This window comes from Chiroxiphia lanceolata, chromosome 3 (assembly GCF_009829145.1).
Source record: "Chiroxiphia lanceolata isolate bChiLan1 chromosome 3, bChiLan1.pri, whole genome shotgun sequence".
NCBI classification, from domain to species: Eukaryota; Metazoa; Chordata; class Aves; order Passeriformes; family Pipridae; genus Chiroxiphia; species Chiroxiphia lanceolata.
In genome coordinates, this window is record NC_045639.1 from 72,398,707 (window position 1) to 72,425,626 (window position 26,920).

Consider the following 26,920-nt stretch of genomic DNA (forward strand, 5'->3'; position numbering starts at 1 on the left):
CATGTTGATGTGTACATGTATAAACAGTTACTTCAAAAATTAATCGGGATTCTGTATACTTTGAAAAAAAATATTTAGGTATAATACTGACCATATGTTCTTGGCTGCTGAAAAAATAACCCCATTTTGTAGCTAGCTCATTAGAACGTACTGAAAGGGTTTTTCTGCCTTTGCAGTCCTAATTTATCATTGACAGTCAGATTTTGGGATGGGATAGACTGCCCATAGGCTGTATCTGGAATGTCTTTCATCGCTGGATGCTACTCATCAACCTCCTGGAGATGAGGGCAGGCTCGGTGACTATTTTGCCTGCCCTGCAAGACTGGTGGTCCAGGAGGGGGCAAGACAGGACGTCCGCGGAGCCGTCTGCCGACGTGCCAGGACACAAGCGTCCCGCTTTGGAGGCACGTCGTTTCTGGGAGCTGTCAAGCTGCCACACGAGCAAACTTGGTGACATCTCTTAAACATCATGCTCGTGACAAAGAACCACCGCAGGTGCCAAGTTGAGAAGAGCAGTTTTATAAGGGCTCTTGTGGGTCCATGTAGGGGCAATACTGCTTGCCACACGTTTAGGGGAGAATTCAGCTCTTCTAATTTTAACCACTCAACAGCCGGGCAGGCTGCCCGGGCGCGGGGCTCACCCTGCAGCGCACGGCTGCACCTCTGCGGGGTGGCTCTCCCCACCTGGTTTAGGCGCCTCGGTCAGGCACTGCTCGGTACGCACAGGCCCCGACGCGGTCGGGATTACCCGGGGTGATGCTCGCAGCCCCGCGGGTCTCGGAGCCGCTCCCGCCCCCGCCCCTCCCGCAGCCCCCCGGGGTGGGCGGAGGCGCCTGCGCGCTGCGGCCGCTCGGTGTCGGTGTCGGTGCCCGCCCGGCGCTGGCGCCGCCCGCAGCTCCCGCCGCCGCTGCCTATTTTAGTCACGGCCGCGGCTCCGTTCCCGCCGCGGGACGCGCTGCCGGCAGCGCCGAGGAGCGGTAGCTCCAGGCTGTCCCTGTCCTGTCCCGGGCGGCCGGGAAACTTTTCCCAGGACGCGAGGCAGGTAAGGGGCGCTCCTGACTCCCTGCGCCGGCGGCAATGGGAGCGCGGGGGCGACGGTGGGGAGCAGCGCCGTCGGGTCCCTCCGCCCCCGGGGCCGGAGGCCCTTCTCCACCGGTGGCAGGAGGGGCGGGCGCCGAGCTTCGCTATGGACCTGCCCGGCGACTGGGGGGAACGCGCCGTCCTGCCCCAGTCTCCGCGTTCCCCTCCCGGGCACTCGGGTCCCGCCGTGCCGGGCTGCGGGCGCGGCTGCCGGGCAATCCTGCCCGCTCGGTCACAGCCCCGGGAAAGCGCGGCCGGGCGATGGCCCTTGGCGGGGTTGCAGCTTTGGAAATGGCCCTCTGGGGGGAAAAAGGAGGGTTTGCTTGGTACTTTTCAATTTTTTGTTACTTTCGCAACTGTTTTGTATGAATGGTGGGTTTGGCGTTCGCACGTTGTGGGCTAAAATGAAGCTTCGGAGCGCAAAGCAGGGCTGCCGGGTGGCAGCTGCGGTTGCCCCCCTCAGTTTCAACTCTCGGCGCACCTGTGAGCGATGTGACCAGAAGGGAGAGCGAGCCCAAACGCAGCTGAAGTCCATCGCCGCAGCGCAGCCCCGCTGCTGTCAAGTCGAGCGTACCTGGGAGTGTTTCTCACTGCGTGAATAGTTTGTTGACTATTCTAGGAAAACGTAATATTTTCATTCTGCAGAAAGTGACTAAAGTGACTAACAAATTTCTGTAGTCAATACAATTAAATTATACTTGCTACAAGGAGCATATCGATATACATCTTTTCGTATACTTATCTTCCCATTCGCTCCCGTGGCATTGCAAAAAATGAAATTGGTAACTTAAGCTGTAATTAACTCAGCTATATTAGCTCTAGTAGTTTGTCTTCAGCTGACAAAAGCAAAAGAATTATTGATTGCCTAAATTCTCTGTGCGGCTCAGGTACTACAAGACCATAGGAAAGTAGTTAAAAATTCTGCAGGTATAATTAAAAAAAAAAATTTAGCTTGAATTTTATTTTTTTTCCTTTAGACTCACAAAATCTATCTACATAAGTGATGGACTGTAAAATTTAATTGACCGTAAAGTTATACAAACATGCTCAGGCAAAGATTTAAGAAGCTAACTTGAGTAATGTTGACCAGTAAATCTGTGGGATATGAATAATCTCAATAAAGTGGATAATGATGTGAGTGGGACACTTGGCACTGTCCCATATCAGCTTGGCTGACTGACTCTCATACTAGAGCCAACTGCTTTAAACTTTTCTGCCGTGTCTGTCTTCTGTGAATGTTGTGTGGGTATACATAAAATCACCATTTGTTTTAAAGTCATGTCTGTGTCTGAATATTTGGAGATTAAATCTTTTGGGAATGACTTTCAGAAGTCTGGCTGTTTGCATAAAGATGTTGTGAGCATAGCAAAATCTTAGTGTAAGCTACCTCGTTTATGTTCTGAGAATTTGTATTTTCTGACCTAAACCCAAAATGTTTTATCTTAACTTTCTATCAAATTCATGCAAAAAAAAAATAAATTAACAGGCTTTACTGTTAACAATCCTAATTTTGGATAGATGTAATGTTAAAGTGTGACCGAGGGGGGTTTTTTTTGTCTGGTTTTGGTTGTGGTTTGTTTGTTTGTTTGTTTATTCCCCCCCCCTCCTGTTTGGACAGGAAATAGGCTTGAGTTCACAATCAACTGAGTTTTCAAATTCTTGGTTTGGTAAGTCTAAATCCATATGATGGACAAACTACTGGATATTTAAAAAATACTCTTTTAATGTTTTGTCTTATGTTCCATAAAGCTTTCATTTCATTTCAATCTTGGGCTATTTACCCAAGATTTCCAAAATTATTTTGACTATGATGGTTGTTTTTTAAACTCCTGATACTAATACATGTCTTTGCATTGAAGACTTAAGCATATGACTATATAGTCTTGTGCTATATTAATCCTTAGTAGATATAACCCTAAGTTAGAGTTTTAGAGGTCTGATACTGTACTTTCAAAATGAATTTTTGGCTCTCTGAAGTAGCAGAAGATAAGAAATGGTAATTATTTTTTCACTTGTTGGTCTGCAGCTTTTTTTCTTCACTCTTCAGTATTATTTGACAACAGTAGATGCTAGGACTAAAGAATTGATCTAAAAGTTACAGCAATGTTGTTTATGACATTTTGGATATTTGCATTTCTAGTGTTACCTGTAGATAAACACTTTACGTTACAGCTTGTAATTCTGCCTGTCTGCCTTTTTTTGTTCATCTCAAGCAGGCTCTATAGCTAAAATTCAGAGCCAGTGTCAGAATCTGTCCTTGTGTCACTTTGCAGTCTATTTCTGTCGGCTTTAAAATACCATTGTGACAGAGAAGTTCTGCAGGTTTCTGTTGTTTTCCAGTACGTTAGGGGAGCTGCAGTCATTGTTTCTGAGTAGTAAGTGAAGTTTGAATGCATTCATATGAAGGCTTTGAGGTATTAAAAACAGCTTATTAAAAAAGTGGAGGTGGGTAGATTTAGGTTCCTGGGTTGTAATTTAGGTAATTAAGTAGGTAGCCCTTTCAGAAGCACTGAACATCTTCTTACAACTGCAGATGCTTTAAACGACTTGGTCTATGTTTGCTGGAGAAACATCTTCCCATTACAGCACTTCGTGGCTGGTGGTTTGAGGCATCAGTATATGTGAAGAGCAAGGGGAGCAGTGTTTTTGCTGAGCTGGGAGGAGAATGAGATTGTCCCGTGCTGTATATTTAATTCGGCTCATTTGATTTCCAGTCTTCAAATGTGTGATGCTTTACAGCCAAGTCTTAAAAGAGTAAGGTAGCCTCGATTCTCACAGTGATGCAGTACAAAATTTTGCTATTAAAAAAATCAAGCATCCAGAAGGCTTGTTTGACTTATGATCAGATGCAGCTGAAGTTGCTTCTTGCAGCCTGTTTTGATCGTGAGTTGAACGACTTAGGCTGGTTCTGTGTCTGTATGTGAGTTTTGTTTTCTTTACTTGTTCTGTTGGCACATTAAGTGATGCCTTTTCTGGCAGATGACTGGGCAGTGAAAGGCTGAATATAGGTAGAAATTCAGCGGAAAACTTTTTGTAAAAGATCTAGGGATCCTGCTGTTCCAGTGTAGGGAGTTTATATTGTTTGAAAACAACGGGAGCACCATGATGAGATGTGTGTAAGATGAGCACAGACATAGTTATCCAGTTAGCAATCGCCTTCTGTTTATGAGCGTGTTAAAATGCCAGTCCTGCAGCCTCGCACAGGCTCACACTTTGGCTCCCTATGTGAGTGTCTTTGTCAGGACAGTGAAACTGTTCTCCTGATTCTGTTGATGAATTCATTTGGAAGAGCTGAAAGACAGTAGGACTGTGTTTGGATGGACCTGATATTTGATAACAGTTAAGTGTATAGTTTGTTTGACAAAACCCCACATTTTAATTAATACTAGTGAATAACTAATGTAGGAATGAAAAGAGGAAAGCGATCTTTAAGAAATGTGAATTACGTATTTTTGTAAAGAGTTATCTAATTTTTTGTCTTTGAAAATAATTTAAATCCAGATATGGATACACTATGTCCATGCTAGTGTTTGATCCTGCAAGATACCTCTGCATATTCTGTAGCACACCTTAGCTGTGAGAGCCTCTGGGCATCGGAGAGAAACTGTCAGAGAGGGTTGAGGATTTTTTTTCTTCCCACTATTTTAAAAGGGATTTAAAACATTGGTTAATTTCAGAAACTGTCCAGCTTGCTTATCCCTTGTACACAGGTTGATTGGGAGACAATAATAAAAGGAATGGATGAAGCAACTCAAAATTGCTTCACCGCCCCAAGAAGTGCTCTCAAGTAGCAGAGATGCTTCAGAGTATATTCAAGTCTAGAGGAAATATTAACTGTATGAACTGCAACTCAGAATTGTCTGCTGAGCAGATTAATTACAAGACATTTAGTAATCACACACAGCAGGGATGTACACTGTCTCTACAGAACTTAGTTGAATGCAAATCCCACCGTGTTGCATGTTTGCTCAGTGATGAAGTGCATATATTTCATTAATGAGACTCAAGCTCAGCTCCATATGATCTCTACTGCTGTGGCAGTGAGATACCATATGTGGCTTGCTGGAAGAAGGGTTCTCCTGTGTTTCTGACAGTCTGTCTAGGAACAGTCGTGTTCCTCCAGCTGGGAACTGCTTTGGGTTGAGAAGACCTCCTGGAATGCTTGTAACATTGACTGCAGTTCCCTAAAGAGAGCAGCTTTTAAGTTTCTGAAGGTAGTGTCTTGAAATCTTCTATGTTCTCCCTGTAGTTTGTTTTTAATAGTAATTTTTTATTTTATTTTTTATTTTATATTGGCAAGGTATTTGCCCACAGATTTTTTTTCCTTTTAATTGGTGTGAGAGGAATATATGCTATATTTTATTATTACAACAACAACAAAACTCCGTATGTATATTTAGATTTGAAATAGTCTTTAGCTGTCTCTTTTTCTCCAGGAGTTCCACAGACAGACAAAGGTCTTGTAAACTTGCTCATACTAGGTGGACCAAACCATTTCCTTAAAAGATGTAACAGCCTGGTCATCTCCCTTTCTGGTTTAATAGCATCTGATCATCTGGGAAGAGAAATTGTATTTTTTTTTATTTACTGTCCTCAAAGTGGTTTGAGGGTATTTTGTGTATTCTGGTTAATGTGTTGCAAGATGATGCATGGCTTAGGAGACCTCCAAGTTTCCTGCAAGAAAGCCAAAAGTTGAGGTTCTTTGATTTTGATTTTTATATGGTTGGTTGGCTTTTTTTAAATCAATCAAACAGCACATGTTCCTCCTCCAAGATCTTACATTGCTTATTTAGAAGAATGCCATAAAGGAGACTTATGTGCCGTAAGAGAGACTAATGCTACATAAACCTCTTCTTTTTTTCTTTTCCATTTGTCGTCTAGATTAAGTTCTCTAAGGTATTTACTTTGCCTAGGATAGTGGACCTGTTCAATAAATGGAATATTAAATTGTGATTTTTATTTGTGTAGGGCTAGGAAGGGCACATAGGATGTTTCCTGAGCAATGACAGTCACAGCAGCTACTGTTGATTATGTGCATATAATCCAAATTTTGAAATGTTCCATTCTTCAAGCCTAGCTCTTAAGTGAAAGAGATAGCAAAGCATTACTGAACTATAGATCTAGCTTACCCTTTTAAAGCATTTGTAGATTTATTTTTCATGAATGATAATGGAAAATATATCCTGGAAAGAGAGAAAATAGCCCTAAAATCCGTGAGTATGTCTACTATATTTCAGTTTAATGCATAATGAATTTTTTTCCTCTCTGCGCAGGTGTCTCCAAGATGAACACTACGGCAATGAGCCCACTCACTGTTACTCCACTAGGTTTTGTTCCAGACTTTAAAAATGCCACCCTTGAGCCTTTTAATGAGACTGCATGTGAAAACTGGAAAGAGATTCATCATCTTGTTTTCCACGTGGCAAATATTTGCTTTGCAGTTGGACTGGTTATTCCAACTACTTTGAATCTTCATATGATTTTTCTGCGAGGCCTGCTCACCATAGGTAGGAGAATTATTCTGGACAGATTTGCAACCTTCCTGTGACAGAAATGGCTGTTCTTGACCATTACGGAGCTGGTCCCTGCAATTTAGGGTGAAATTATTGCCTATATTAATGCTTGTTGTACTCTGAAGATGGTTTTGGTCAAAGTGAGGGCCCGTTTTGACCCCAACATACCTTTTCTAGAAAGTTGATATAACGCTTGGCTCTTAAAACTTCCCAGAATTGTAACTTACAATTTCAAACCTATGAATATGTCAACTTAGAAACAAGTGGACACCATTAACTTCAGATGTGACTGGCTGCTTAAAATTCACTAAATTTCAGATCATAGTTGTGTCTAGGGATCATCAAAGCCTTTATTTTAGGTTTCAAGGAAATACTGGGATTATATATTGGCTGGTGCACTGGCTTAGTATGTCTGCAGAAGGTGAGGTTTTCCTTCAGAAACTTGCTGTCAGCCCATGTGTTCTTTTATCTTGAGTTCAAACATGTGGCACTTGCGGGTCACCAGAGTTATTTTTGTTGCCAGTTTACCTTTTGATAGGGAGTGCAGTCTGTGTTCTGAAGTCAGTAGTGTTTCTTCTACCAGTGTAGGAATCTCATGATACCAGAATTTGACTTGAGAGGAAAACCTAAATTTGGCATGCTTGAGACTGAGCAAGTGTGGTTTCGTTTGTAACGCTTGCAGTCCCACAGCTATTTCAAAGCCCCTCTGCCTTGTGTGGGACAAGATCCTTGTGATCGAAGAAGGAGTAGTGAGTCATTACAGTGCAAGAAAGATACATCCCATCCAACAAGAGCATGCTTAAGTATTTTTAAGTGAGTGCTTGTTGGTATAATAGTGCAGGCCAATTTTATAATAGAACTTCTGTTGTTGAATTTACAATGATCTAACCTTTTCTGTTTTATAGTTTTTATAGGGTAACTTATTAAAACCAACTGCACAGATGACTGAAGGTCCCAGTATTGCAGGACCTTTTATCTGTGTAGTGCTTGGCTTTAAAAGCAAAGGGAGCTCTGCACTTGCTGAGCCAACTGCTTTGATCTGTAGTTCTTGTGGTATTTTGAGCAGATCTGGAATCAGAGTTTTGCAAGCTGCAGTGGCAGCAGGATTCAGGTCTGCTTGGTAGGCAGCATGAGTTCCTAGGTATCTGTTCCCTTTGCTTAGACCCTGCCCCCCTGTGTGCTACTTTGAAATATTGCTCCTCTTCAATACTTCCAGACATCATATTCTCCCATCTCTTGCAGTCTAATTAATGAGCAGATTGAAAGCCACTATGTTTTGATTTTTCTAATCCATGTGTAAGTGCTGCCTCATCAGTTAACAGTGCAGACAGACTAGATAGTACTGAGTTCATTAATTCAATATCATCTTCAGGGAGAATGGGGACAGCAACACTCAACTTGGTACTGTCTCCTTTTTGTCTTAGTGTGAAACTTAAAGGAAAATATATCTGTGATCTCTTGGTAGGCTCACAGTTATCTGGGAGAGACTCACTGATGCATAATCTATCATTTGATAAATATTGTCTTTGTAGGCTAAAAATAGAATTACTAATCTTACAACATGCCTTTTAAAGCAATGTTCATTATTCAAAGTAAGGCAACTAAAAAAAGAGTAAGTGTTTGGAAATTTTCTCTTTGATTTTATACAAGTTCAGTTCAGTTATACAGGTTCCTTCTGTGACCTTGTCAAAATGCTGCAATGATAGTTCCTTTTAATTTTCAAAAATATCTGCGTATGACTTTAGGAAGTTTTATGCAACTCTTACTCTCTAATTAGATATGAAGGTTAGTGATATGAACAGTAAGCATTCATTTGTAGGCTTTTGTTCATCTAATTAATTCAGTACTAGGGATAAAGTTTCTTAATTTTTTTTTCTTTTATTTAGGGTAGAATTTTCCACATTTCTTTTCTACTTCATTTTAGTAGTGGATCATCATGGGCTGCACCTTTCTGCTTTCCCCAGTCCTGATCTGAATTACTGTCACTTCAGTATTGCAGTCCCATGCTGTCAGCCTACTCTCAGTGCCTGTTTGCAGCATTGTGCTGATTAGCTGCCATTGCATGCGATGATCCCGAGAACCAAAGTGTAGTACAGCTTGTAGAATATATTGCTTTTCATTGTAATTATGGTCAGTGGACACATTCTTGATGGCTTTGTAGGAATGTTTGTTTGGTGGAATTAACTTCCTTTTTTTTTTTTTTTTTTTTTTTTAATTTTTACAGGATGTGCATTGTTCATCATTTGGGCTACACTCTATCGTTGTGCGTTGGACATAATGATCTGGAATTCTGTGTTTTTGGTTGTCAACCTTTTGCATTTCATATACCTAGTGTATAAAAGAAGACCGGTATGTATAACAGCTAAATTTCACAAGCAGTGTAGTAAGATGCAAGAAAAGGAAATTTTACCCATGTTTGCTAGGCAAACCAATGAACTGGTACTCATTTTCAGCAGAATACTTTTGTGTTCCAGCGACACACTCTGGAAGTGTGTAACAGCTAGTACCAAAAGAACCCAAAACCAACCTAGCTGGAAATAAGCTCTTCACCAAGTCAACACAGCCTGTGCCAGAAAGCAGCTAAGAAATTAGCACCTTGCTCCTTTCCTGGCATAGCAGCATGATGCTTGACTTCTGTCTTGCCCAGGAGATAGCTTAAAACTAGCTCGACATCTGTAGATGTGTAGTAAATATTTCTGGTTTAAATTACTCTCAGAGAGTAATCTTACCAGTTGAAAGGAAAGTTCCTCTTGGGAGGAATTATGCTATTATTTTAGCCTATTCAATCCATTTATATCATCATTAAGATACAGCATATGATGAAACTGCACTGTATTTCTGCTAGTCGACCATGGCCATGCTGTCTAATGCACACACAAAATAGCAGTTGTGATAATGCAGAACCAGTGGGACCAGACTGTGTTTGTGTCTGCAGTTAAATATCCCATGCAGGTACTCTGGTTTTTAATATGGAACAAGTTCATGTTGTAGTCTTTTCCCCCAGCCAAGTTAGCATGTCCTGCTTCCCTTCAACCCACCCACCAACTGAGCCTTTTAGTATTGTTTTGAGGCCTCTAGTATCTTGTCAGATGGGACAGGAACTGGCCAACAATGTCAGAAATTCTTGCAAAAGGCTGGAGTGCACAGCTAATAGAAATCCATTTCTGGAGAAAACCAAGCCTTAAAACTTATTTGTATTTTTAAAAGTGAGTTGTGACATGCATCTTTAAACGTGGGTAATGGTCCGTGGGTTTGTACCTATCCAACCCTTTCCAAAAATCTAAATAAAAGGCTATGGGAGAGTGAAGAAGCATCTCAGGAGGATGATGTGCTGGTTTGTGCTTGAGTAAAAAAAATACTACTTTACAATGTGTAAATCAATACTGAATGAAGAAAGAAACATTCTTCTGTAATTACAGTTGTCTGCTAAAAACTGTGTTTGCATAGGCTGGGGTATTTTGTGCATCGTGGTATAGACTTCATCCTATTGAAGAGACAGCTATTTTCACTAAATCCTCTAGTAAATTTTATTAGCAGAATTATTTGTAGGAGTTAGGTTAAGTGGTAGAAGTCCTACTCTATAGGTGGATTTAAAAAGAAGGAATTGTGTAAGGACATGAAACTTGACTGATAAACTCAGTCATCGAAGTTTGTAAAAAAAATTACATCTAAGAGAGAAAGAATTGGAGGACCTGCCTTTAACTTTTCTTTGTATTTCTGTAGCCCTTGCCCATTAGCAATGTAACCACAGCAGAACTGAGGTACTTGGCACTCCCATAGACTTGTGTGCCATATGCACGTCGGACAAAACTGTTCTTACACAGAATAAAGTAGAATTCTCAGTAGAAAGTGATAGAGGAAATGTAGGAAAATAGACTTTGGACTTGTTCTAAAATACTGTGCATGTTGAGGATTTCAACTTAAGTAGAGGCAGAGCAAACTGCCAAAGGAGGAAGAATTTAAAGGAAATTAAAGAGATGGTAGAAAGACTGAAATCTTTACCAGCATGACTAAAAACTGCAGGACAAACTCCGGTAGGCAACCACAGCATATATAAGGAGGATGAAGGTTAAATTGCATCTGTCTACAACAAGGTGATAAATTGAGTACATTTACTGGAGTACATGTGTTAACAAAGGCTTTACCTACAGTGCTGTTCCTCCAGTATGGAGCACAGATTCATCTGAAGGTTACCATCAAAAGAGCTGCGTGACCCGTACAACTTAAAAGCTTAGTCAAGAATTAGTTCTGATAGACTGGCCATGTAGTGCTGTTTCTTAGTATATTAAGACTTAATTTCAATAATCTTCTTTCCACTAAGAAATCACAGTATTGATGAACACAGCATGAAAAATATTATACTATTTTAATTGGTGTAATACATAATACTTTCAGTAATTATTTAAAAAAAATCATATGGATCTTTGTTACATACTATGATCAACAAGCTTACTTGAAGTGATGCCTAGTAATCACGCATGACTTTTTAGCTGTCTTGCATGTTTACTATGAACTCAAAGGCTGTTTTTAAGTGTTTTTCCTACAGGAAGATAAAGAATGGGGGAAAAAAAATTAAAATTCTTAGGAACTAATTTTTGAAGGAGACTTTCTCTCTGCAGCTATTGTATTGCCCATCTCAGTCAGTTTTGGTCATCCTCACAAATAATGTTTTTAAGGAAAGAAAGGAATGGAAGAATAATTACAAGTTAGTCGTATTACAAAATGAATAATTGATACTCTCGGTTGTTAAATATTTATTTTATTAAATGGAGCATGCAAAATCTCCGTGGGTTTCTCTTCTGACCAGAAGACTATTTCTGTGGTTTTGTTTTCTTGGAGCTTCACAAATTTGGCTTTTGTAGTCTGAGTGGAAGCTGAGTCTAATCAGTGTCTGACTTGGAGATCTGGCATCACCCCAGAATATTTCAACCACTGCTGAACAAAACACTACACCTACCCATATGGCTCATTTGGAATATGACCCACAGCATGACTGGAGGAGCAGTCTGCTGTGCCTATAAGTGAATAATCTGTTATAAGGGAGACCACCCAAAGTACAGCTACAGTCTCCAGCCTGACCAGTCTTTAAGAAAGTAGTTACGCCTGCTCTCTCTAAGTATTATTCATTACAGGAAGATCAGAAAATGTGAATTATGTACTAGTTAAGGGATTGCATTAACACTCCAGGGCCAAAATTTGCCCTCATGTCTGTTTGCATGGTTATGATTTCAGGAGTCTTGGAAGCTATTCAAATTCCTTTTTCAGATGAAGATATGTATTTCTTTGAGTTGCAGTGGTCATGTATAGAAGGAGGCGCAAATTAAATTGGTATAGCTTTTAAAAATGAAAGAGTTCCTGGAGAACATGCCAGCAAAACAAATAGTCATCTGGCTTCACAGTTATATGGAACATATTTTGAAATCCAATAGTTCAGGACAATCCGCAAAAGAATACAATTTCTCTTGCTTGTTAATTTTTATTCCTTGTTTTGTACGTGTAGATGTCTACTGAGATATTAAAGACTGTGGCATAGGGAATGTGCAGGAAATTCCTAACCTAGATTTCATATAAAGGTAGTTGCTGGTGTGAGATTTAACTGGTGACTGATGCAGTGTGAAAGCAGTCTAACTTTAGGTCAGGTGACATACTGGACACAGTATATCCATGAGCCTTAATGACACACACCCACAAGAGCTGATGTCACTGGGAGGATATTCTTGATAGTCTTGGAATAATCATAGTGACCAAGAGAAGTGCATGAAGGAAATAGTGAATATTGTCTACCTTAATTTCAATAGGGTTTTCAACACTATGTCCTGTAAAATCCTGATAGAAAATCTGTTGCAGTGTGTGCAGGATAAGGACACAGTGAGATGGATTGAAAATTGGCTGAATGGCTGGGCTGAGTATGGTAATAAGGGGTAAGAAGTCTAGTTGGAGGTGTGTATTATATATACTAGTGTGTGGTGTGTGCACTAGCAGTGTAACCTTAGGGCCAGTGCTAGGTCCTGTTTGACATCTTCATTAACAGTCTGGATGGTGGGGCAGATGTGTACCCTGATGATGCAAAACTGGGAGGAGTGGCTGATAGGCCAGAAGGTTGGGAAACCACCTGGAGGGACCTCACCAGACTAGAGAAATGGGCCAACAGGAACCTCTTGGAGTTCAGCAAAAAGTGCAGAGTCCTGCACCTGAGGAGGAATAACGGCGTGCATCAGCATATGCCACAGACCAACCAGCTAGAAAGCAGCTTTGCAGAAAAAGACCTGCATGTCCTGAAGTAAAAGTTGAACATGAACCAGAAATGTGCCTCTTCTGCCATTTTTTCTTGATTGCTTTTCCTTATTCTCTTTGTATTTTGTTTCTTCATTATCTGATGCTTATTGTTCTAATTTGTTTTCCTCACAGCAAATATGCAGGCTTTGTTCAGGCTGCCTCAGCTTTCAGGAAGGCCAGGATACTGTCTTAATCCCTGCCTTCATTCAGCAAAGACTTCCAGGCTTGGGATTTCAGCCAACTTCCTTTCCCTCATTGCGGTTGCCAGAGTTTGGGTGGGCTCCTAGATGTGGGATGTTCAGCTGGCAGTGTTTTGGTTTTTCTTTTTTCCTTCCTCATCACACATGGTTTCAATATGATGGATTTGTTTTTCAGGACTCGCTTTTCTACTGTAAGTAAGCCAAGAAGCTCAGGGATGAAAGGGGCTCCCGGGAGAGCCTGAGAGAGAGCCAGAGTGACACATATATGTAGTGTGAAAGGCTATCTGTGTAATTCTTGCCCAAGTCCTATTCAGTGTTACATCAACTGAAGTCTCAGAAGACTCCTTGTGTCTGATTTAATGTGCCACTTGGATGGAACACCATTCTAAAGCACCTGTATGCCAGCCTGGCTAATTTTAGATAAGGTTTTGGTTACCCTGTTATAGGCAGTGTTTGTGGATAGATGTCACACATTTGCCACTTCTTTCCTTGCTTAAGCAAAATGAAGCCAAAGGTGTTCCTCAAGCATAGCAACTGAAGCATGTGTGCAGCCTTACCCTTTTTTAACTGCATGTGTGTTTATCGATGTCTCTTGTTTGTCCAATCTAGATCAAGATAGAGAAGGAACTTAGCAGCCTCTACAAGAGAATGTTTGAACCTCTCCATGTGCCTCCAGAGCTCTTCCAAAGGCTAACTGGACAATTCTGCAACATTCAGACTTTAAAGACAGGGCAAGCCTATGCAGCAGAAGATAAAACATCGGTTGATGATAGGCTAAGCATCCTGCTGAAGGGGAAGTAGGTTCTATGAAAGCTTGGGGACAGTTTATGCTTTGTGTGATGGTTGAATAGATAAAAAAAACGTTGAGGTTTTTGTTAGCTTTTTTAATGTTATTGTTTGTAGCATGTTATGGTCTATGACAAAGAGTCTGTAGCCAAATAGTCTATAGGTATAGAATATTTTGTGACGCTCTTTTCAGATTACAGTGATGTCTCTTACTGGGAGCATATTATGTATCCACCTATATGTGCAGCGGCATGGATTTTAGTGGGAATTATAATTGTATAAAACCAAAGGCAATGTCTTTCAGGACAAGCAAGAGTTTTGTCTGAGTTTTAGATACCTAAGTTATATTCTCAGTGCATTCTCAGTTTTTAAGATTAAAAAATATTGTGCATGAGGGAAGGAAAAGTATCCCTCCAGTAGACTTTAAAACAGCAGACCTGTTAGAATTGGTTCATTGCACATGTACATGCAAGTAGAAAGGGGCAGGTGCACTGCCCAAAGGCTGACAGAATCCAGGTGAGAAAGGATAAAATATATGCCAATGGCCAAGCTGTAATCTTGAAACTCACATTAAATTCTGGTCAATATTTTAACCAGTTTCTCTTGACAGTAACAGCGATGTCAGGCTTCATTGTTTTTCTTACTCATTGTCACAAAGCTATCTAGAAGAAGCCTAAATTCTCTTCTGTCTGTATAGCATAACTGTGCAAAACACCTTTTTCTTGTTGGATAACAGTGTTTTGAGGATACACGCCGTGTTCGTCAAATCTCTGTTTGGCAGCCTGTTATGCTTGGAATCAGTGGAGGTTTAGGCAGAAAACAGGGTAACTCTAGGTGTGATATTCCAGAAGATTAATGTATTTTTTTTCCTGTTGCATACTGCTTTACCATTGTCAACAATCATATCCAAATTTAGATTAAATTAATCAAACTTCCATGATTTTAAAATGTTGTTTCATACGTTTTTATTTCCAGAATGAAGGTGTCTTATCGAGGGCATTTTCTGCATAATATTTACCCCTGTGCCTTTATAGATTCTCCTGAATTTCGATCAACACAGATGAACCGGGGTGAGAAATTCCAGGTACGCTTTGTTTTAAATGTCACTGGATATGAGCTGATAAGATCATTAAAAAAAAAAACAAAACAGAATATAAATTTGATCAACAGTGAACTATTTGACTTGCACAGTTTTGCTGACTTTCTAGTACTGGTGTTTGACGATGAACCATATCAAGAATAACTTTTAAAATTAAATGCCACAAAACAGTATTATGATGGTGTTGACTGAGCAGTCTGACTTTTGCTGTTCTGCTCTCTTTTACTGTTTCCAAGTTCATTTTATTTTAAGAGATTGTTCAGGACAAATAATTTAGGAGATGGCTTTGCTGGACAAAGAGATGATATGAGCAGGTCTCATCACTGGTTCAAAAACAGAAAAAAAATAATTATTGTAATAATGAAAGACTAAAAGTTCAGGCACTGGTAATTATCAAAGCACATTAAACACTTCTGCCATTTTGCAAGTTATTAAAGCAGCATAATCTGAAAGTTATCTCAGTATTTTGAATAAAAATATTCATATTAGGGACAATAAGGGTATGTGTCTCTAGCAGTGTAATTATGCTAGTGCATTAAAGGATATATTTTATTATAACCTTGTGGGGGCGTGTGGAAATACTGTTAGAGAAGGGGGTTTTTCCCCATAGAAATGACTATTTTGCTATGTCTTACTTGATGTTCTTTAGTTAGATGTGTGTAATAATGGCTGGACGGTGGCCGACTGGGTACATCCACACTGATACCCTGGCAGAAGGGGAGGGAGGGAGAGCAGTGCAGACTCTAAAATCAGTGACTGAGGTCATATGTTCCAGTCAAATACTAGGCTTAATGCCAGGGGATGCATTCATTTTGCAGCAGCGAGGTGTCCCACAGCACAGCTGCCCTCTTGCCACAACCTGTTTTCCCTGTAAGGGACTGAATACGAGTTCGTCCCTCTCAAGGGAAAAGGTTCATGCCTCAACTCCTGCCTTCCTTAAAAATGATTGCAATCTGTTGCAATGCGCATCCTTTACTCGTGAGTTGTGCTCGTTGCTGCCGTATTAATACTGTCACTGCTGCCATTTCAAGAGTACACAGATTCAATCTTAAGGACCCCATCTGCTGGCAATGCTGGTGAATTCTTCCTCAGCCAGTGGGCTTATATTACAGATTGTGAAGTAAAAAATCCATGGATACGTGACAGTTTCCCATTATTTCTTGGACTTTATAGGTTTTTAATTTTTTCAGGAGGTTGTGTTGTCCTGCAATAGAAGAGAGCACCTGATTTCTTCGTAGGCGACTGACTTCCCCCTTCAAAACATGCCTTTGGGTATCACCAAGTGGTGTGGGTTTCAGTGTGCCGTTGCCCTCTGCCGGCACAGGGGGACAAACCTGGCAGGTCCAGCCTTCCATGAGGGGGTGCAAGCTCCCTTGTAACTACCCATAACTGAATTACCAATAACTGAGCAAACAGAGCCTTGCTTAACTCAACTGCTAGAAAGTGGTACTTGTGGGATCAACAGGGATGACAGCAAAGAGAGAAAGATGAAAATATTTTTTTTTTAATCGCTAAAAATTCTTTGATGGGACCTTTGGATGATACAAGTTGCTCCTGCTTGGAGACATAAAATAAACCCAAGCAACATGTAGGCCTATTAGGATTCAAGTAGTGTCATCACCATAGAACTGATTTTATATGCAAATTTCCTCTTACATAAATGCTTTTACAGTTTGGGAACCCATGAGAGATTTTCTCCTGTTACCTCCCCCTGAGTTTTCTGAAAAACAAACTGGCTGCACATATCAGTGAAAAATACAATGATAATAAATATTTGAGATTTTTTATATGTATAAACACAACATTCTAAGGGATACCAAAAAGTTTTATGGCTTTAACAGTTATTTTAACTGGAGACATAATTGAAATGGTATATCGCTTATTTTAAAGCATGTTTAAATGTGCTAATCTTAAAACATTTTTAAATGTGCTAATTCTGAGCATGTTGGTTTTTTTTTCAGGTCACCATTATTGCAGACGATAACTGCAAGTTCCTGTGCTGGTCCAGGGAAAGGCTGACTTACTTTCTAGAGTCTGAGCCATTTCTTTATGAGATTTTCAAGTACCTTATTGGCAAAGATATTACAAATAAACTCTATTCATTGAATGACCCAACCTTAAATGACAAGGTAAGCAATTTGAGTTTTGTTTGGAAATTTTTCTTCCACACAAAATGTGTTTTTACTTCAGTTTTAAATGCTCATAAAGCACCTTTTTTTAACCTGCTGCTATCAGCTGCTGAATGCACTCTCATGGCCTTTTAGTGCCAAGATGTGAGTCAGTGCAGTGTTTCTGTCAAAAGCAATATTTTTTAAAATTTGCAATAAAAAAGACTTAGAGGGGAATTTTCTATAATAAAACTCATATGTACGTAGGCAGAAAGTAATTTCTGGAGTATGGCACCTTGAAGGAATATGTAGCAATGTGCCTCCTATATGTGTTAAGAACTGTATTGGGAGACTGCTCTCTCCTGGAGACTGCTGTTCTGCACACTCCTTCTCACCTTGCCTTTTTGCCTTTTTCCCTTCATCTTTCTTTTTTCTTCTTTCTGTAAGAAAACACATGAAAGTTCCAGTGCAAAACTAAATTAAAATTGAATAATTAATATGAGGTTTCATACTTGTCAGTGTTCCAATTCCAATATATTACTGGCATTTTCTATTTTCATTCCAGTCGATGTACACTGCATAGAATCTTCTGCTCTAGCAAGTTTCTTGGATAATCATAGCTGAGACCAGAGCATCTACTGCAAGGGAATTATTTTCCATTTTATTTTAATTTACCTGACATTTTTAAAAATAATTTTTTTTTTTTTCTTTCTTTAGGCTTCAAAAAAGATTGATCGACAGCCTAGTCTCTGCTCTCAGCTGTCTGTGATGCAGATGAGAAACAGTATGGCCAGTACCAGTGACAGTGAGGATGGCTTGCAGATGTTTCTTCGTGGGACTTCCTCTGCATCCTCTCTTCGTGAGTGCTCAGAATAGTTTTTGCCAGTTTTGAACACAGCTTGATTGACCATTAGAGATTATTGTAGAACTCTGTGGGAGCAGACTGTAGCTTTTTGGATGCTGCTGTGCATCAGCTAAATGAAAGGACCTAACTATAGGGCAGTCATAAGATGCATGGGGCTTTGTGTGCTAACTGAAGGTATCTCATGTAGATACTGGCAAAAACCCCAGCATGTATGGTAATAATTTTTGATATAGTGTTTATGTGTAGACATAATATGGAATGTTTATAGTAGTGGGGCAAAACTGAATGTACAGTGCCTATCACAGTAGTAGATTCTTTATTCTGTGACTGGTGCTTGTAGAAATTAAAAACCGTAACAAAACATTACCCCTCAGCAACTCGATGCTCTACATTTTCTCCTGAGATAGTTTGTATTGGCAGGGTCTTGACAAATGTGGTGTACAACCAATATTTTGACTTCACCTGGAAAATCTCCAGATATCATGTCAGACTCTCCTCTCCTGTGCTTTGTATGACAGGAGTAGTAGAGAACAGATGAAAAGAGGGAAGAAATCATGTCTGACCTTTTTGCTTCTACTCTTGGAATTTATTCCTTTATAGAAACATTCTAAATGATTCTTTCTAGGCTTTTACTGTTGCTTATTTTCAGTTCCTCTGAATCTAAACTTCAACGCTAACCTAAACTCTAAAAGCAGTTTTTGAACAAAAAAAACCCCAAAGAATGTTCAGTTTTCTCATTTGGCATAAACTGTTAGTTTAACAGAATTTAAAAGGATCATATAAAATTATTTCTTTTAATTTGGGAAATATTATTCTTTAGTGATTAGAACTCAAATATATGAGGGGAAAAATCATTGCCAACAACTGTTCTTTGTTATGGTTAAAGTCTCTGCTATGAAGAGAAAGTGTTTGCAAATATTTGCACTTTTCTGTTTAATTTTCTGTTTTCCATTGTGTTCCTCACAGTTCTCATTCAGGAACTCCTTCAGACTTGGAGGGCCTACCTGTTTTTACTCCTTAACATTGGTATAGTCTGCATGCCCAGATAGAAGGAAGCAAAAACCCTGCGAGTGTTTCACCCTACTAGAACATCAAGGGTGACACCTGGGAGATAGTTTGATGAAAATTCTGGTGTTGTTTTCCTTTTCTCCTCTGTTCTGTGCAAGGACATTTAGAATCACAGAACAGTTGAGGTTGTAAGGAACCTCTGGAGGTTGTCTAGTCCAACCTCACGTTCAAAGCAAAATCACCTAGAGCAGGGCTATGTCCAGTCAAGCTTTGTATATTTCCAAGGTGGAAGATTTCACAGTCTCCCAGGGCAACCAATTCCAGGGCTTTACCCCCCTCATGGTGAAAAAGATTTCCCTTATTGCAACTCATAGTTGTTGTCCTTTGTTCTTTAGTGCATGTCTCCGAGAAGAGTCTGGCTCTCTCTTCTTTATACCCTTCCACTAAGTAGCTGAAGACAACAGTCAGATCCCCTGAGAGCCTTCTGTTCCAAAGGCTGAACACACCTCACTCTTGCAGCCTCTCCACGTACATCACCTGCTCCAGCCTCTGACCATCTTGGTTGCTCTCCGCTGCACTTGCCTCCAGTATGTCCATGTCTTTCTTGTACAGGGAGGTGCAAAACTGGACACAGCACTCCAGATCCTGTCTCAGAAGTGCCACATAGAGAGAATTAATCTCTTTCATTGATCTGCTGGCTATGCTCTTGCTTATATGGCTCAATATATGCTGCTAATATGGCCCAATATATGAATGGCATTCATGACTGCAGGGGCACTCTGCTGACTCATTTTCCATTTTGTGTCTGTCAGGACCTCCGGGTCTGTTTCTGCAAAGCTGCTTTTCCAACCAGTTGGTGCCTAGGCTGTAATGCTGTGTAGGTTTGTTGTGTCCCAGGTACAGGGATTTGTCTTTCTTGAACTTCTTGTAGTTTGTCAGGTTTTTTCCTCCAGTCTCTGATGGTCTGTTCTGACTTGCTGCCCTCCCCTCTGGCGTGCAGTTTCCCTCACTACTTGGCTGTGAACTCAGTGGGAGTGCATTCCATCCCATCACCCAGGTCATTAATATATTAAATATTACAGGCCTTGGCACTGGCCCTTGAGGGGTAACTGACTACCTGACAGCTGGATTTTGTACTGCTGTTCACCACCCTGTGAACTCGGCAGTCCAGCAGATTATTCACGCAAGTTGCAGTCCATGTATCCAGTCTGTTTCTTACCTGTTTGTCTGGAAGGATTCTGTGGCAGACTGGGAGGGGCTCTGCTACCGTCCAGGTAAATATCATCCACTGCACTCCATTTCTTCACAGAGGTAATCTCACCACCTAAGTGGTCAGAGTGGTCAGATGCAATCTGCCCATGGTACACCCATGCTGGCTGTTCCCAGTCACCTTCCCATCCTTTATGTTCTTGGACATGGCTTCCAGGAAGACAAGCTCCAGAATCGTCCTGGGAACTGAGGTTAGGCTGATAGACCAGTTGTTCCCTGTGTGCTCCTCCTTGCCCTTCATTAAAATGACTGTGATGTTGGCCTTCTTGTGTCTCCCCTGACTGCCATCATCTTTCCAAGATGGTCTTGAAATTGCATCAGCCAACATTTGGCACCTTTGGATGCAGCCCATGCGGTTCCACAGTCCTGTGTTTGTCCTGTTGACTTAAATAGTCCCTAACTCACTCTGGCTTTTTTGTAAGTCAGGCATCCCTCTCCCAGTTTCTACCACTGGACTCAGAGACCTGGATGGCCTCAAGAGAAACTTGTGAAGTAAAAGAAAAAAAAAAAAAAATTATTATCTTAGAATTTTTCATGTCTCTGAGTCCTGTGCATCACTGAGCTGTGACCTTGCAGTTTCACTGGTCTGTCATTTGTTGCTGGTGTATTTGTAGAAGCCTTTCTTATTGCTGTTTATAAGATCCAGATCTAGCTGAGCTTTGGCTTTCCTAATTTCATCACTGCATGCTTGGGTCATGGTTCTGTATCCCCCCCAAGCAGCTCATGCCTGCTTTCACTTAGGGTGTATGTTTGAGCTCTGTCAGGACTTTGCTGTTCATCTATGCCAGCCTTCTACCACGCTTGCTCAGTCTTCTGTGCACTGGAACAGACTGTCCTTGTATTTTGAGGAAGGTGTCCTTGAAGATCTGTCCTTGGGTCCTTTTGCCTTTGCAGGCCATGTCCCATGGGTTCCTGCCAAGTAGAACCCTGAGCAAGCCAGAGTCCCCTGTCCTGTAGGGTTGTAATTCTACTATTTGTCTTGCACACCACTCAGTATCTTAAACTCCACCAATTCCTGGACACTGCAGCCAAGATTGCCATCAGCTTTCAGCTCCCTGATGAGTTCTTCCTTGTTCATCAGTGACAGGTCCAGCAGAGTGCCTTCCCTAGTTGACTCAACGATCACTTCTGTGAAGAAATTTTCTGCTACGTTCCAGAAATCTCCTGGACTGCTTGCTCCCAGCCCTGTTGCCTTGCCACCAGACACTGGGGTGGTTAAAGTTCCCCACAAGTACCAAGACCTGTGATCCAGTTGTCGAAAGAAGGCTTCCATCTACTTGCTCTTCTTGATCATTCAGCCTGTAGCAGCTACCTGCCGTGGAGTCTCTTGTGTTGGTCTGTTCCTTACCCACAAACTCTTGAGTGGCTTTTCACCTGTTCCTCACACAGCAAAATTCCATGAAATTGAAGCCACTCCTTTGTGTAGAGAGCCTTTGGATGAATTTGTGCACTCAGAACCCTGAAAGAAATAGTAAAACTGTGTTTGTGCAATTAGTTAGAATTAAAATGTCTCTTTCAGGCTTAACAGCAAAACACATCACTGTTTCAGCTTTGGGAGAAAGTAGTTGAAATGCATGACATGTTCAGCTGTAATTAGGTAAATCCCCAAGATGCATTAGTGCTTAGCACATACTTGATAAATACAGTTTTCTCTGTTGTATTTTCCTTGGTTTGTGTACCTTTTTTTTGATGTATGGGGTATACTTCCTCCAGAAGGGATTTAAATGTCTTTTATGTTCTGAACTCACTCAGTTCAATTGAGGCAGCAGCCTCCTGAGTCCAATACTTTCCATTACTTTTGGGGAGGCAGAGGAGTTGCCCATACAGCAGTGCAATATACATCTCAGGAAATATTGTCATTTATATCTTCTCTGCATTTTTATTTTATATTTCTGACTTCTGTAAAAGGTTGATAAAAATTCATGATGCAAGTTTATTTATCTCCTTGAACTGTAATGCTTCAGTCTTTGTTTTTGCCAAGATAGCTTGTTAGTTATTGCTGGGCACTGTCACTGCAAGTGATGGGGTTGCTACCAAGGTGAGCTCTGCTTAAAGATTTGTATTCAATGTGGATTGTGGCCATGTATGCACTTTTTCTCAGATCACAGGGAAAACCAAACAAAAAAGCTGCCATTGACCTTACCTCTGTTGTTTACAAAAGCCTTCTGGGTGCTCTCAATGCAGCAGTCGGGGGGGTTTTTGTCTGATTTTTTTTTTTTTTAGATTGAGTATAAGGCACATGCTGAGGGTTACAGTCCTAGTGCTGTTCCCTTTGTCTCCCTTCTGCAATCATACGCTTGTTTATTTAAAACAAACAAACACGATCCAAAATCCTCAGAAGATTTTGTGAGAAACATTTGAAAATTACAAACTTTTTTTTTTTGTACAGGAGCTCTACAGGAATACTGTTTTGTCCACACAACAATCACCTAGCAATGACAAAAGCTTCCCGTTACAAGTATGATATTTTACTAGTGCAGTACAAATAAGTTTTCTACTCCTTATTTCCATATTCTCGAAAAAACAAGCATTTATGTTTTTGTATAATTCCAACTTCTAAAGTTATTCTTTTATCAGTGCTACAAACAATAAGCTCTGGCTCATTTTCTCAGGAAATTGATATAAAGCTATTCTCAAAGTGTTTAGTAGTGAAAGGATTAAAAATACTCATTAGTAGGTCCCAAACTACAATTACTAACAAAACTGTTTTGAATTTAATTAACTAAGAAACCCAACTAACTATTTGCTTTTATATTAAGGAAATAACCAACAAGAGTTCTATAATGCTTACGGAGTGAGTCGTTTGCAGCATGATGTTTTCTGTTGATAACATCACATTAACTCAGCAGGCATCCTCGAAAAGGTATTAAAGTGGGATTTTTTTATCATGTGACACTTGTGCTTGACATCCATGATCCATCTGTATGTAACTCATTAGTAAGTGAAATAGATGTATCTCTTTCCAAAATGTGGGTTAAACAAAAATAGTTCAACCTGATCACAAGCATAATTTCACTTGACTTTCAGTCCTTTCAAAATATTTTGGTATTAGTTTCTATTCCATGATTCTGTTGCTTGATAGTCATTCACATACTTACCAGTGATACAGTCTCTTTCTGGAGTACTTAGTTTGAATAGTTCAGATTTACTGGTCTACGATATGTATTTGCTAACTTCTAAGCAGGAATGTAGAAAGGTTTTGGTTTGGTAATGCTTTTAGTAGTATTATCAAATTATATGCTCCTTATGTTATACCCAGCTTGTGGTTAAAAGCAGGACTTGGTTTCATGGAAATTCTAATATGTATTTTGGCTTAGGCCCTCAAGAAAGGGCAACAGAATGTAGTGGATGGAAGGTCTGACTCAGTCACTTGAACATCTGTCCAACACTGGATAGAAGCATCAGTAGATAGTTGTGTATTTAGAGCAAATAAGAGCATGTCTTTGAAACAAACAGGATGAGAAAATTAGATCTTATATCTTATTAAACAGACTTATGGCTTCTTACTTCTGATTTCTGGAGAGAACTAAGTACTTCTAAATAAAAGAAAACCATTCTAAAAATAGTAATAAACTATACTCCAAAAAGAAAAAAAGAAAAAAAGCTGAAGCTAACTCAGCATTGTCAGGCACACTTTTACCTTTGAGTGTAATTTGTTGGTGTCTCCCAGAAAAATCTATTTTGTATCCAAGTGTACCCACAAACTTTGGATTTAGTTATCCTTTGCTTAGGCCATAAAAACCCATCTGTGTGAAAAGAAGTGTTTAACAATTCCAGTACTTAAAAATGTGTTTGAGTAACTATGTATCATGGCAGTTTAAGTAATTTTTAAATGTCAAAAGAAAATGCTAATAAATTTTTAACATAAGAAGTTCCAAAAAGCTAATTCCAAACAGTGTCTTTGTGAATGTGATTTAAAAATGGAGTTATACAATAACCCTCTGGTCTTGCCTGTGTCTGTATTTTGTTCTCTGTGTATAACACATACATTGCAAACAAGTCCTTCCTCATAAATAGACTTCCTTAACACAGCACTTTACTGTATATTTGATAAACTTTTTTAAAAACAAGACTGTGCTATGGCTCTCAGTATTTTTTTTTCAAGAATATTTGAATATTTAGCTTCTATGCAAACAGCGATCCTGCTAACAGACTGTCTTATGCTCTTTTCTTCTCAAATGGTATTTTGAAGTTTTCCATAATCCTTTTGATCATCATATCCTAGCTGTTTACAGCCTTGTACCATTGTAGTGGTCTAACTCTAGAAGAGGGTACTGAGAGAAAAACATGTCCAAGTGCAGATGCAATTTCAGAGTGAACAATGGAAAACAAAACTGTTCAGCCGATGTCAAAGAGGTTCTTTGGTTTGACCCTCATGCTGAAAATTTAACTGCAATAGAGGTAGTTTGCAGTGGTAACTTGCACAAAAACTCCATTTAATGTCTTGTCACTAATAGCTGTGGTGTGCGCTCTGCTCTGGCAGACAAGCTGCTGCTTTTCTAAAAGGTAGTTTTGTTGCAGTGAAATCATCGTCAGTCAAAAGTTATGTGGCTTTTGCCTATTAATCTTGTTTTCTCTGTGTTTGTTTATGGGGGTATAAATCATCTATAAGTTTTATATTACTATGCTGTGTTAAAGTTATGAAGCTGTGTCAGGGGAGGTTTAGGTTGGATAGTAGGTAAACATTCTTCACCCTGAGGGTGTTTGGGCACTGTAGCAGGTTCCCCAGGGAAGTGGTCACAGCACCAAACCTGGCAGAGTTCAAGAAGTATTTAGACAATGCTCTCAGGCACGTGGTAGGATTCTTGGGGGTGTCCTGTGCAGGGCCAGGAGCTGGACTTTGATCCTATTGGGTCCCTTGCAACTCAGGATATTCTATGATTTTATGCTTTAACAGCAAAGTTAGGGCTTTTGTCATGAGGTGCCCACATGAGGTTTGCCCAATACACTGAGGAATTTTTGCCCAGCCAAGCAAGTGTGCAAATGTACCCACCTTTTGTGCTTAGGGCAGCCATCCATGTTGCTGTAATCGAATGGAGTAGAGTTAGTGGGTGAGTGTCACAGTGAGAAAATGACCACCAGGGGCACAAGTGGTGGGCACCTTGCTCGATCAGGGTTTGCACTGAATTTGGGGAGAATACCGGTAGTGTCTGTGGTTAACAACAGGATTTGAACCTTAGAGGTGTTGCTGGTTCATAGCAGTATGGCTGTCCCATGTCTAAAATTTCCTGGTGCCTATGGTGAGATAACAAGAAAACCTTCGCTTATAAAATCCTCTCATGAGGCAACTAGGTTGGGATCATCAGATGGTGTCCAGTTTGTCACAAATAGGCATACCTAGCAGGTATGTGTTGTTAAACTAATCAGTAATTTATTTGTAACTGTGACAGGCCCAGGCCGAACATCTCCCTACCTGAGAACTTCAGCAAAGATGAAGCCAATAGAAGAAAGTGTTGAAGATGATGTTTTTGAAGCACCATCTGCTGATAAGTTTGAACTCCAGCGGCTGCCTTAAACAGATGTATCCTCAGGTGTATCAGAGCTTGCACAAAGCTCTGGTGCAAAAGGAAGAAGTTGATTTTTGGGAGGAATCTGAAAGCTAAACCCACTCTCCATGTTTGAATTTACCACAGCATATGCCAGTGGCTTCTAGATGGAAATATCACATTTTATTTTACTTCTAAATAAAATAAATAAAACTTGTGTGGCTTTTTGTTTTCTTGACATGGGTTGTTGCTTTATTCCTACTTTGACTCTTGCCATTATAAATTTAGTATTAAGTTGCTGACTAGACTGAAATTTCTAGACTTCTTTGGTGAAGAATATCCTCAGTTTCATTTCCCTAAGTTTCTTCGAAGCCTGTATCTTACTGTTTTCAGTGAGATATTTTGAAACTCTGTTTACAAAGCCATTTGCTGTTACCTATCATCATTGTTGTGACAGTCTCATGAAAACTACACACTGTCTTCTGCCTCTAAATTTTTTTGTAAATATTAGCTTTTAATTCTAGTGTTTCCCAACCTGACTGCTTGACTCTATAATTGACTCTACAATTGTAATAATTGTAATAATGACTTCAATTTTAGTTTTGCTGGGCTAAAGATTTAAATTTAATATTGCCTTTTCAAACTTTTTCTTCTTTAGACAACTGTATTACACTGAAATCCATGCTTTCCCTTAGTCTTATCCATGGACTGATTGAGCTATTCTGAATTAACCTTCCCACAAAGTGATGCATAAATGATACTTGACATAGGAAATTCCATTTGAACCTCAAAACTGGGTAGCTACAAGTACAGTAAAACACAGTCTTGTAAAGGGAGGCATTGGGAAGCTTTTATAAGAGGCACTTGTAGCAGTCCTGTCTGTGATAGGTGGAGACATGTAGATGATAACTGTACTACTTTGCTTTGACAATTCTTGAAAATTGTTGTGCAACAAATAGTATATTTTAACTAAATATAACAGAAAATAGCTACTGTTCCATTTATTGAACTGCCCAAACCTCAGAAGTAGAATAATAGAAGTTTGGTGTGAACTCTCCAGCAATTAGAAGTGTCAGATTCTGGGTTTTTCTGGTTCGTGTCGTTCCATTTTAGTTCTAAAGTTTGTCCTGACAGAACATCTTTGAAACAGCCTGCATCCAAGATATATAACCCACTTATTCCCTCCTTAAAAGCTCATGCAATATCAAAATGCACATTAAGCAATTGGAA

At 40.0% G+C, this 26,920-nt stretch overlaps 1 protein-coding gene across 1 annotated transcript; it reads left to right on the forward strand.

The window, feature by feature from the left end:
- The first annotated feature begins 837 nt into the window (after nt 1–837).
- BVES (blood vessel epicardial substance) lies at nt 838–25,928 on the forward strand. Its single transcript, XM_032682493.1, has 8 exons — nt 838–1,042; nt 6,354–6,587; nt 8,818–8,942; nt 13,679–13,866; nt 14,831–14,939; nt 16,916–17,083; nt 17,780–17,921; nt 25,595–25,928. The coding sequence occupies exons 2-8, from the start codon at nt 6,365–6,367 to the stop codon at nt 25,717–25,719; spliced, it is 1,080 nt and encodes a 359-aa protein (XP_032538384.1). The 5' UTR covers nt 838–1,042; nt 6,354–6,364; the 3' UTR covers nt 25,720–25,928.
- The last annotated feature ends 992 nt before the right edge of the window (nt 25,929–26,920 follow it).

Excerpts from the sequence above, each read along its gene's own strand:
- BVES (XM_032682493.1), top strand. The coding sequence starts at position 6,365 with ATGAACACTACGGCAATGAGCCCACTCACTGTTACTCCACTAGGTTTT. Across the intron at positions 6,588-8,817 it reads GCGAGGCCTGCTCACCATAG|GATGTGCATTGTTCATCATT; the intron begins GTAGGAGAATTA and ends TAATTTTTACAG. Across the intron at positions 17,084-17,779 it reads ACCCAACCTTAAATGACAAG|GCTTCAAAAAAGATTGATCG; the intron begins GTAAGCAATTTG and ends TTCTTTCTTTAG.